The following is a 12,267-nucleotide window of genomic DNA, read 5'->3' as shown; positions in this document are numbered from 1 at the left end:
CATAAGGTCAGAATTGAGTGTCGCAAGTGGACTATTACTAAAACAGAACAGAATAGTCATTCCACAGGCTCTACGTCAAGACATGCTCAAAAGGATTGATGAGGGACACCTCGGAATTGAAAAATGCAAAAGGAGAGCAAGAGACACTGTTTATTGGCCTGGTATAAATAAGGACATTGAGAACATGATAGGCAAATGTGAGACATGTCAGAAACACCAAAACAAACAAGCAAAGGAACCAATGATAGTAGCTGACATACCAACAGCACCATGGCAAAAGGTTGGTATGGACCTTTTTCATTTAAATGGTAAAGACTATCTAATAGTGATTGACTACTATTCTAACTATCCTGAGATGGCGCTGCTCTCAAGCACCACAGCAAGCAGTGTCATAATGCATGTGAAATCCATCTTCGCCAGACATGGAATTCCCAGGATTGCCGTTAGCGACAATGGTCCGTGCTTCAACTGTAAGGAGTGGCAACAGTTTGCAGCACATTATGACTTTCAACACATCACATCCAGTCCTTTGTACGCTCAGTCGAATGGTAAGGCAGAGAAAGGTGTTCAAGTTCTCGAGCAGCTACTGAAGAAAGCGACAGAAAGCAAGTCTGATCCTTATCTCGCCCTGCTGAGCTACCGAGCCTCGCCTTTAGACTCTGGTTCTTCACCTGCTGAACTCCTAATGGGTCGCAAGTTGCGTACCACGCTACCCTGCTGTGCAAAAGAAAAGCAGAGTAAGGAACTGAGACAGAGACTTCAACTGTTAAAGCTGAAACAGAAATCATACTATGACAAGTCATCCAAAACTCTGAAACCATTGACAAGGGATGATGTTGTCAGGATTGAGGATCCAGATGCATGGAACAGGAAAGCTACAGTTCTTGAGGAAGTAGGACCAAGGTCATACACTGTTAGAACTGAGGAAGGACATATTCTCAGGAGGAACCGCCGTTCCCTCCTAAAAACACAAGAGACTATCGAAGAGCAAATCGATGACAATGCCGCAACTGAATCTTGTCACTCACCACCAGAACAATCTAACACAAATACACATACAGGCTCTCATGAAAAAACATCAGACTTACCTGTGCTGAGAAGATCCACACGTGAAGTGAAAAAGCCTGATAGACTTAATCTTTGAGTACAAAGAAAACGACATTGAAAATGTATTGACTGTTGAAGATGTTTATGTTGTTATTGATTGATATTGATTGATACTGATTTTGTTTAACCTCAAAGAAAGGGGGATGTAATGATCAGTAACCTGTCATTCTGGAATGATACACTAGGTGGTGCTGTATGTATATAAGAGTGGGCTACCCACAATGCACTAGGCCACCCACAAGGCAGCAGTCAAGATGGAGGCCTCTACAGATACTGTACCTAGTCCACATGTGCTCAATAAAGTGTCTAGCAAAAGCTACCTGTTCTTAATACAAACGACTAGTTATTAATGAACATAACAGTTTTGTGGTCCTTTTAAATGCCTGGTAGTTGGACCAGAGTTACAACAGGATAGGAACACAAACCAAAATACTGCAGATACTGAGGCATACCAAAGCAACAGCAGAGGAGAGAGGTAAAAAGTAATCAGAGTGTGACGTCACCAGGGAGCAGGTAAGTGATTGGTTGGTGAGTATTTCTTTTCAATACAAGCTTGACTTCTGTGGTGTTAAATTTCTAGGGTCTCTGGTGTCGTGGGGACAGTTGGTAAATAAAGCGCCCTAGAGTATACCTGTAACTGGGGTATTGAATAATTTTTTAGATTAATTAAAGGAGTAAGTCATGGCAGGAGATTTCAGACCCGTGTTCTGCTCCTCTTGCTCCTTGTGGGAAATCAGGGACGCTGCCAGTGTCCCTGACGACCATGTGTGCGGGAAATGCATCCAGCTGCAGCTACTTGTAGACCGCATTGCGGCGCTCGAGCTGCGGGTGGATGAATTTTGGAGCATGCGCGATGCTGAGAGGGTCATGGATAGCACATTTAGCGAGTTGTTCACGCCTCAGGGTAGGGCTGCACAGCGGGTGACCATCAGGCGGAGCAACAGAGGCAGGCAGGAAGTGCAGGGAACCCCTGCGGACATCCCCCTTTCAAACAAGTATACCAAGTTGGATATTGTTGAGGGGGATGACTCACCAGGGGAAGGCAGCAGCAGCCAGCTTCCTGGCACCAGGGACGCTTCTGCTGCTCAGAAAGGGAGGAAAAAGAGTGGGAGAGCAATAGTGGTAGGGGATTCTATCGTAAGGAGAACAGATAGGCATTTCTGTGGCCGCAAACGTGACTCCAGGATGGTTTGTTGCCTCCCTGGGGCCAGGGTCTGGGATGTCACTGAGCGGCTACAGGGCATTCTTAAGGGGGAGGGGGAGCAGGCAGAGGTCGTGGTCCACATTGGGACCAACGACATAGGAAGGAAGGGGGAGGAGGTCCTGCATCAAGAATTTAGGGAGCTAGGTAACAGATTAAAGAGCAGGACCTCGAAGGTTGTAATCTCTGGATTACTCCCAGTGCCCCGTGCTAGTAAGTATAGGAATGGGAGGATAGAGCAGATGAATGCGTGGCTAAAGAGTTGGTGTAGGGGGGAGGGTTTTACTTTCCTGGATCACTGGGCCTGCTTCTGGGAAAGGTGGGACTTGTACAAGTCGGACGGGTTGCACCTGAACCAGAGCGGGACAAATATCCTTGCGGGGAGGTTTGCTAGCACTGTTGGGGGGGTTTAAACTAACTTGGCAGGGGGATGGGATACAGAGGGGAGCTGAAATAGGGGGTGATGTGCTGCCAATTATAGAGAAAAAAACAAGTCAGCTTGGTAGACAGGGCAAATATATGAGGGCAAGGCTGGATGGCATCTATTTTAATGCAAGGAGTCTTGCAAATAAGGTGGATGAACTGAAGGTGTTGATAAACACATGGGAGTATGATATCGTTGCTATCATGGAGACATGGCTGAGGGAGGGGCAAGACTGGCAGCTCAATATTCCAGGGTAAAGAATCTTCAGGCGAGACAGAGGGGGAGGTATAAGAGGAGGGGGTGTCGCAATATTAATTAAGGAGTCAATTACTGCAGTGAGGAGGGATGATATATTAGCAGGTTCCTCTAATGAGGCCATATGGGTGGAGCTTAAAAACAAAAAGGGGGCAAGCACTTTGCTGGGAGTGTACTATAGGCCTCCAAACAGTCAGGGGGAGATAGAGGAACAGATATGTAGGCAAATCTCAGAGAAATGTGCAAATAATAGGGTAATAATAATGGGGGATTTCAACTTCCCCAATATTAACTGGGATAGTCAGAGTGTGAAAGGCTCAGAGGGTTTAGAATTCTTAAAGTGCATCCAGGAGAGCTTTTTGAGCCAGCATGTAGAAAGTCCTACAAGAGAGGGGGCGGTACTGGACCTAATTCTAGGGAATGTGGCCGGCCAAGTGGAAAAAGTGCTAGTAGGTGAGCACTTTGGTGATAGTGACCATAATATGGTAAGATTTAAGGTGGTCATGGAAAAGGACAGGGATGGGCCGGAAATAAAGGTTCTAAATTGGGGGAAGGCCGATTTTAATAGGATAAGGCAGGATCTGGCCAAAATGGACTGGGATCAGCTACTTGTAGGAAAATCCGCATCGGAGCAATGGGAGGCTTTCAGAAGGGAGATTGAGATCATGCAATGGCAACATGTTCCCGTAAAGGTCAAGAGTGGTTCCAAAAACCACAGGGAACCTTGGATGTCAGGGGATATACGAGAATGGATTAGGAAAAAAAGGAGGGCTTTTGGTAGATACAAAAGGCTAAAGACGGAGGAAGCCCTAGAGGAGTGCAAAAAGTGCAGGGGGATACTTAAAAAAGAAATTAGGAGATCAAGGAGGGGCCATGAAATAACACTGGCGAGCAAAATAAAGGAAAATCCTAAGATGTTTTATAAGTATATTAAGGGTAAGAGGATAACTAGGGAAAAAATAGGGCCCATTAGGGACAAAAGTGGCAATCTGTGTGTGGAGCCGGAAGATGTAGGAGGGGTTCTAAATGAATTTTTTGCATCTGTTTTCACGATGGAGAAGGACGATGTAGACATAGAAATAGGGCGGGGGGACTGTGATATGCTCGAACATATTAACATCGAGAGGGAGGAGGTATTGGCGGTTTTAGCTGGCCTAAAAATGGATAAATCCCCAGGCCCGAATGAAATGTATCCCAGGCTGCTGGGTGAGGCAAAGGAAGAGATTGCGGGGGCTCTAACACATATATTCAGGACCTCTCTGGCCACAGGGGATGTGCCAGAGGACTGGAGAACCGCTAATGTAGTACCATTATTCAAGAAGGGTAGTAGGGAAAAACCGGGGAACTACAGGCCAGTGAGCCTAACATCAGTGGTAGGAAAATTCTTGGAAAAAATTCTGAGGGACAAAATTTGTCTCCACTTGGAGAGGCAAGGATTAATCAGGGATAGTCAACATGGCTTTGTCAAGGGAAGATCATGTCTGACTAATTTGATTGAATTTTTTGAGGGGGTGACTAGGTGTGTGGATGAGGGTAACGCAGTGGATGTGGTATAGATGGATTTCAGTAAGGCCTTCGATAAAGTCCCGCACAGGAGACTGGTCAAGAAGGTAAGAGCCCATGGAATCCAGGGTGCCTTGGCACATTGGATACAAAACTGGCTTAGTGGCAGAAGGCAGAGGGTGATGGTCGAAGGTTGTTTTTGTGACTGGAAGCCTGTGGCCAGTGGGGTACCATAGGGATCGGTGCTGGGTCCCTTGCTGTTTGTGGTCTACATTAATGACTTGGATATGAATGTAAAGGGTATGATCGGTAAGTTCGCGGATGATACAAAAATTGGTAGGGTGGTAAATAGCGAGGAGGGTAGCCTCAGTCTGCAGGACGATATAGATGGGTTGGTCAGATGGGCGGAACAGTGGCAAATGGAATTTAACCCGGAAAAGTGCGAGGTGATGCACTTTGGGGGGACTAACGAGGCAAGGGAATACACAATGAATGGAAAGACCCTAGGCAAGACGGAGGGTCAGAGGGATCTGGGTGTGCGAGTACACAGATCCCTGAAGGCGGCGGAACAGGTGGATAAGGTGGTAAAAAAGGCATATGGGATACTTGCCTTCATTAGCCGAGGCATTGAATATAAGAGCAAGGTGGTTATGATGGAGCTGTATAAAACACTGGTTAGGCCACAGCTGGAATAGTGTGTGCAGTTCTGGTCGCCACACTACAGGAAGGATGTGATCGCGTTAGAGAGGGTGCAGAGGAGGTTCACCAGGATGTTACCAGGGCTGGAGCGCTTCAGCTATGAAGAGAGACTGGGCAGATTGGGTTTGTTTTCCTTGGAGCAGAGGAGGCTGAGGGGGGACATGATTGAGGTGTACAAAATGATGAGGGGCATAGATAGGATGGATGCTGAGGAGCTTTTTCCCTTAGTAGAGGGGTCAATAACTAGGGGGCATAGATTCAAGGTAAAGGGCGGGAGGTTTAGAGGGGATTTGAGAAAGAACTTTTTCACCCAGAGGGTGGTTGGAGTCTGGAACTCACTGCCTGAAAGGGTTGTGGAGGCAGAAACCCTCACAACATTTAAGAAGCATTTGGATGAGCACTTGAAATGCCATAGCATACAAGGCTACGGAACAAATGCTGGAATATGGGATTAGATTAGACAGGGCTTGATGGCCGGCGCGGACACGATGGGCCGAGGGCCTCTATCCATGCTGTATTACTCTATGACTCTATGATACTGGAAATCTCAAAGAAAAACAGAAAACGCTGGAGACACTCAGCAGGTCAGGCAGCATCGGTCGAGAAAACACGAGACACTTGACCTTTCTGGTATAAAACCATTCCTCAAAACAGACCCGGGGTTTGCAGGAGATGAGGAAACAGTGCAAACTAACCACAGGACTTTACAGCTCTTAAATTTCATGGGGATAAAAGTCCACATCGCACTTTACAGTGACGGAGCAACAGATTCTGTCTGAAGCTCCCCACTGATCCACTTTCCATTTCCCCAACTCGTTGTGGGCTGCTTTGCAGATCCACTGCAGACTGACTGGTGTAGGTCAGTCTCTTTCAATCTATTGTGGTCAACATTGTGAACCTTGGTATCACGGACTCATTCTGGAGCCACCGAGATGCCCATCAATTCTCCGAGAGACGGGTTAACTTAGAGCCGGCTGTGCTCGACACCATCTGTAGGGTGGAATTTCATCGAGCTCTTTGAGATATGTTGTGAAACTCTGATTCTGAGAACAGAGACGCTTTCAAATTCAGTTTGAGGAAAGTCAAAGAAACCAACAGCAATGACATCACAGAATAATCATCCAAACCTCTGTATTCCAAAGCTCTGATTGGCTCTGGGTATCACACACCGCCCCCTCTCCTTTGTTAATTGGTGCCTGGATTGATGGAAGATCCTGACTGGCTCACAGGGATTGTCAATCATCATTGATCATGCCAGACCCTGTTGAAATGCAGGAGCTTGTGAGGGTAGAGGTTAGGTTGTTACTACAGTGGAGTTTGAGCTCAGTGCTTTGCAACAGGAAGAGTTAAGATGGCCTCCCAAGTGCGTCAGAACTATCACAAGGACTGTGAGGATGCTGTCAACAAGCAGATCAACATGGAGCTCTATTCCTCCTATGTTTATCTCTCCATGGTGAGTTTTGTATTTTTGGGGTCCTATTTCAAAATTAAGGCTGTTATTTTATTCTAAGCAGGTAGAATTTCTCTAGGTCAATGAATGGGCTTTAGAGGGTCTCTCTATAGCCCTCCCCAGTCTTAATCCAGTGAATGCTCTTAAGACAGTGATCTTGCAGAAGGACTCTTTCCTGCTCTGTAATAGCTCTGTCCTATTCTGATGTGTTTATATTTGAAACTAACTCCAGGGTTTCATCAAGTTTGTAATGGAGGGTTCATCTTGAAGATTCACTAAAACTAGTCAACTTCCAACTTGGATGGCAACAATTAGATTGAATTGGGTGACTAGTTAGTGAAACATTGGCTGGTTCTGGCCAGTTTTTATCCCCCTCTAATTGAGTGAATCCTGTTAGTCTTTCTCACCTGAGGATGGTGTTAAACTATTTAATTTTAAAGATTTGGCTCTTTTCCTTCTCTGCTTTTAGACTTTCATCTGGGAACAAAAGAAGATACCACAGATATTTTGACCAAGTGTAGTTGAGAGCTTTATTCCAAAAAGCATTAAAGCTCGCTAATATTTTCTAGTAACATAGCCTCCTATTCTGTTGAGCTACTTCAATGAGGAGTTTCCAACATATTCAAAAAGGATTTGGAAATTATTGGTGTTGCTACCATTTGAGTTGGCCATGGATCAGATCTAGATTTCAATTGTCTCTTTTCCATTTTTCTCTCTACCTGCAGTCGTATTACTTTGACCGGGATGATGTTGCCCTGCGTCACTTTGCCGAGTTCTTCAAGGAGCAGTCACATGAGGAACGTGAGCATGCTGAGAAACTGCTGAAATTCCAGAATATGCGTGGGGGGCGTGTTGTCCTGGAGGATGTCAAGGTTAGATTCAGCAAACTTTGAAGAATTGCCATGGTTTTGTGAAAAGTAGGCTAGTTACCTCATACTAGATTATCTGAGTCATGGAAGTTGTTCCAAGAGGAGGCTCAATGATTGTTGTATGCATGGATTTTCAGAAGGCAGGAGATTGCTGGCAGAAATTGGAAGTGCATTAGAAGCAACCTTGTGACCCCAATAAAACTGGGTGGAGTAGGAGGCAGTTGGTATAAAATAGACCACTGGATGGTGACTAGTGCATATGATCTAAATGTGCAAATAGTGATCTGCTGAGCTAGGGTCTATAGTGAGCTCCAGGGCAAAATTGGAGACTGGCTAGGGGGTTGACTGGAAGGAAGTGGTTGATGTTCACATCAGATGTAAGAGTGTAGGGATTTGGGGTGTGTCCCAGTACAGATGTCATTTAGAAGCTAGCTTGCAGAGACAAAAGGCTGATTGAAAGGTGGGCTTCATGTTCTGGCATAGAATAGAAAGCAAGGAAGTGTTACTGCAATTACTGCTAGATAGACCTCATTTGGAATATTGTGCTCCATTTTAGGTGATCTCACTTTAGAGCCTATAGTGCTGTGATTTCAAGTCAAATAACTCATTCCAAAGAGAATTCTTGATGAACTGTCTGGTTAAAATCCTGGCTTAGAATATCAAGAATGACATTGAGTTGTGATCTGACTAACTCCTGAAATGTTCAAGTCTGTTAACTAATTTCTTCCAATGTTACTCTATACCCCACCCCTACAAACTCTCAGAAACCAGAGCAGGATGAGTGGAGCAATGGCCTAGTGGTGATGCAGAGAGCTCTGCAGCTGGAGAAGGATGTCAACCAGAGTCTGTTGGATCTACACCAACTCTCCACTGGGAACACTGACCCTCATGTAAGTTCCTAATGTCTCATTTAAAGAAAGATTTGCATATCTACAGTGCCTTCCTTGTCGTCGGTGTCCAAAAACACTACAGCCAATTCAGTACTTCTTGAAGTGTCATTATTGTAATGTTTGCAACATGGCAGTCAATCTGCACACCAAGATCCTGCTGCAGAAATGAGAGAAATCACCAGATAGTCTGTTTTATTAAGTTGGTTAGTGATCAATATTGGCCAGGACACTGACATTCCAGTTTGTTTTCTTTGAAATAGTACCATGTGGGCAGACAAGACCTTGTGTACTGTTTTATCCAAAAGACAATACCTCTGACATTGCAGCTCTCCCTCAGTACTGCAGTGAAGTGTTGGTTTTCACTCAATTCTCTGAAATGGGACAACCCAGGGCCTTCTGACTGGCAGTGGTACCAGTAAGCCATGGCTGACACTTGCCATGTTTTGGGTGAGTTGAAGGCTATCTGGGGAGCTTAATCTGATCACTGATCTTTAGCAATATCTCCATGCCCAATAGGTTTCTGATGATCTTTCACAAAAGACTTCAACATCAGGATCTCCCTGAGATGAGGCCAGTGCATAAAGCAGATTGAAATTGGGACAGCAAAGGATAAGTTGTAACTGAAGGGGGTTCTGCTTTCCAATTTTAAATTGGTAAATGCATTACTCCTGGAGTAAATCTAATCTGACGTCCAATCCACCTATTTCTCTGCAGCACTTGTACCAGTTACCCCATCCAGTAGAAGATAAAGGACCATCTCCATGGGCGGTGAAGCTCAGAAGGCCTTTGATGATGTCTCCTCTGAGCTAATTGTGCTTTGTTTTTCACTTTCAGTTGTGTGACTTCCTGGAGACCCACTACTTGGCTGAGCAAGTGAAGATGATCAAGAAGCTTGGAGATCACATCACCAACTTGAAGAGACTGGGAGCCCCTGAGAATGGCATGGGAGAGTACCTGTTTGACAAGCACAGCCTGAGTTGAATGGGATTCTTGAACCATTAGTTCTATACAGGTTGGAAATGAAGTGTGACCAACTTCTGGTGGTGAATACTTTGGTTGTCATTATTTCCCAGTTTTCTCATCTAACTGTCACAGTACATGGAAATAAAGGTTATTCATCATTGAACTGGTTTGTCTTTGTTTAATTAAATAGCTGATCTGGTTAAGATCCCACTGCACAATACACAGCTGTGTAATATGATCCAAGTTCAAAATACAGAAGTCACTCCCAGGATGGCTGTGCCCACATCTTCAAATCATCACTGGAGAGGATTCTAATGGTTTTCTGAGCTCTCGGTAACAGTTCCTGCTGAAAAGGGTTTTTTATAACATCTGCCAGCAAACAGTCATTAAGCTGTGGTGGTTTAAAACAAAGAAATGGGGAAGGGTGAAGGGGGTTGAATTAGTGCTGACAGTAGTGACTCTTCAGTCAGGAGAAGGGAGAGTACATGCCTGGTGTCTTGCTTCAGACTTTTACCTGTAAAGGTGGGGGAATGATCTGCTATTGAGCTGTCTTTACATTTGACTGATGGCACAAGTCACGCACTAGATTGCCAAAGCTGTGTGACATGTGTACACAGTACAGCGTTGGCCATCTTAGAAACTTCCATTTGGGCAGGATCATTTCTGTTTATCATTCTCTTTCTTTCCCAGGTTACTTTCTTTTTCTAGCCCCACCCACGGCAATACTTGATGTCTGGGATTAAGTAAAGCACTAGTCTGAATCGAGCAGTAGTGTGTCCTACGGGGAGTTTGTTGGTGTTGGGTAAAGTGAAGCTAAATCAGTAATCATGTAGGAGTCACTGGAAATAGAGTGCGAGACTTTCATAGCAGCAAAGAAAAACACGTGTTAGCTTTATTAACTCTCCGCATGGACTGAGGGACTCGGCCTCGTCGCAGGGCTATGACATCGACACACAATCGACGACTCTTAAAGGGACCCTGCTCCGATAACCCAACCAAGTTCCGTACATAACGTGGAGCGATAACATTGCCTATACATAGTGAATTGTGTTACTGTCCCTATGTGGTCTCTGCCACAATCATATAAATCCTATTCAAGCCAATGATTTTTCTACCAAAAACTAACTTACTTTCTATTGCAGCAGCATTGTTGTAGGTGTAACATTTGCATACTGAATTATCATTGGCCCGCAGGCATCGAAGCAATACCTATTGTATTCACGTGATCACATGTTGCGTTGTCATTGGCCTGCAGGCATCTGTAAGGACTGCTATTGTTTAGAAGACCCAGGAGTCCGAACTCCATTTTGTCCACTCGGTGCTGTAATGATTGAGACAGCTTACAGACTTGATGCTTCATTAAAAGAGTTTAAATTGTAATAATCCGTTGTCCTGCAATTTATTATTTTTGTACAAAGTGTGCAAAACAAGACAGTAGGGATCCACTAGCTAATTCTGATCAAATAGTAGCTAGATTATTTTCGCTAATTCATTCGGTATATCGCTAATGGCCACAACTGTTCCAAAAGACTGCCCTTAACCCACAAAGTGTGCGGTGATTTCTGAGTGTTCCTGAAGAATCCACAAATTAAACATCCATTAAAGCTGTTCAAAAATAGTTCATCTAAAGGGAATGAATGAACTCCATTTGAAAATACCAAGCAACAAGGGCCCTTTAAATATTCTCTCCAGCACTGAGCGAGTATACATGGATAGACTGATTCATAATAAAATGTTGGCTGGACTGTTTCTAGGAGTTAAACTGGAAAATACATTGGTTTTCCACACCACAAGGGAAATGAAAGCTCTTTGGACATTTGTAATGGCTCAGCCGATTGATGCGTCACGTGTCTTGCACACCCATGATTGTTCTGACACTCTGGGGAGACCACCTTCACTTTTACTGCTGGTGGGAGCCAAGTTCAAACACCACTGTAGTTACAACTGAACCTCTCTCCAATGATGTACCTAAACGAGATTAGATGCCATGGTATAGGAACAGGGCAGCCACATGGGATTAGGACCACTGCTTGTGTAGAGAATAAACAACATGAGCTGGATAGGAACAGGAGGCGGCCATTGAGCCCCTCGAACATGTTCCTCCGTTCATTGAGATCATGGTTGATCTGTGACCTCACTCCATATACCCGCCTTTGCCCCATATCCCTTAATACCTTTGGTTAACAAAAATCTATTAATCTCAGATTTAAAATTAACACTTGACCGAGCATCAACTGCTGTTTGCGGAAGAGAGTTGGGCCAAACATCCTATTTCTGTGTTGTATGGTTTATGTAATTCACTCTTCTCTGTTCTGGAGGTTTTTGTAATGATCAGTAACCTGTCATTCTGGAATGGTACTCTAGGTGGTGCTGTCTGTATATAAGAGTGGGCAACCCATGATGCACTAGGCTACCCACAAGGCAGCAGTCAAGATGGAGGCCTGTACAGATACTGTACCTAGTCCACATGTGCTCAATAAAGTGTCTAGCAAAAGCTAGCTGTTCTTAATAAAAACGACTAGTTATTAATGAACATAACATGGTACCAGGATTGGTAAGATCTGCTGAATATTGTGCAACGCGACATGGAGAATTTGAAGCCACCAGAGCGTTTGAAACTCACAGGAAATGTCGACTACAATTGGCAGACTTTTAAACAACAATTCGAACTCTACATTGCTGCCATCGGGTACGGTACGAAGCCAGGCACAAGGAAAATAGCGTTGCTGCTCATGGTTGCAGGCCCACAGGCGATAGAGGTATTTAATACATTTGTATTTAATCCAGAGGAGAACAGAGAAAAATTGACGATGCGCTAAAGAAGTTTGATACACATTGTTCTCCCAAAAAGAATGAAACCTACGAGAGGTACATCTTCCGTTCTCGGACACAGCAGCAAAATGAGA

At 44.6% G+C, this 12,267-nt stretch overlaps 1 protein-coding gene across 1 annotated transcript; it reads left to right on the top strand.

The window, feature by feature from the left end:
• The first annotated feature begins 6,479 nt into the window (after window positions 1-6,479).
• LOC147099765 (ferritin heavy chain B-like) lies at window positions 6,480-8,427 on the top strand. Its single transcript, XM_085969366.1, has 3 exons — window positions 6,480-6,642; window positions 7,365-7,511; window positions 8,273-8,427. The coding sequence occupies exons 1-3, from the start codon at window positions 6,541-6,543 to the stop codon at window positions 8,408-8,410; spliced, it is 387 nt and encodes a 128-aa protein (XP_085825492.1). The 5' UTR covers window positions 6,480-6,540; the 3' UTR covers window positions 8,411-8,427.
• The last annotated feature ends 3,840 nt before the right edge of the window (window positions 8,428-12,267 follow it).

This window comes from Somniosus microcephalus, chromosome 28, assembly GCF_052327205.1.
Source record: "Somniosus microcephalus isolate GS21.2 chromosome 28, FLI_Smic_1.0, whole genome shotgun sequence".
Lineage (NCBI taxonomy): Eukaryota > Metazoa > Chordata > Chondrichthyes > Squaliformes > Somniosidae > Somniosus > Somniosus microcephalus.
Note: the sequence above shows the minus strand (reverse complement) of the source record. Positions and strands in the feature narration are given on the sequence as shown.

Coding starts and splice junctions, on each gene's coding strand:
- LOC147099765 (XM_085969366.1), top strand. CDS start 6,541: ATGGCCTCCCAAGTGCGTCAGAACTATCACAAGGACTGTGAGGATGCT. Junction 6,643..7,364: donor CCTATGTTTATCTCTCCATG/GTGAGTTTTGTA, acceptor CTCTACCTGCAG/TCGTATTACTTTGACCGGGA. Junction 7,512..8,272: donor TTGTCCTGGAGGATGTCAAG/GTTAGATTCAGC, acceptor ACAAACTCTCAG/AAACCAGAGCAGGATGAGTG.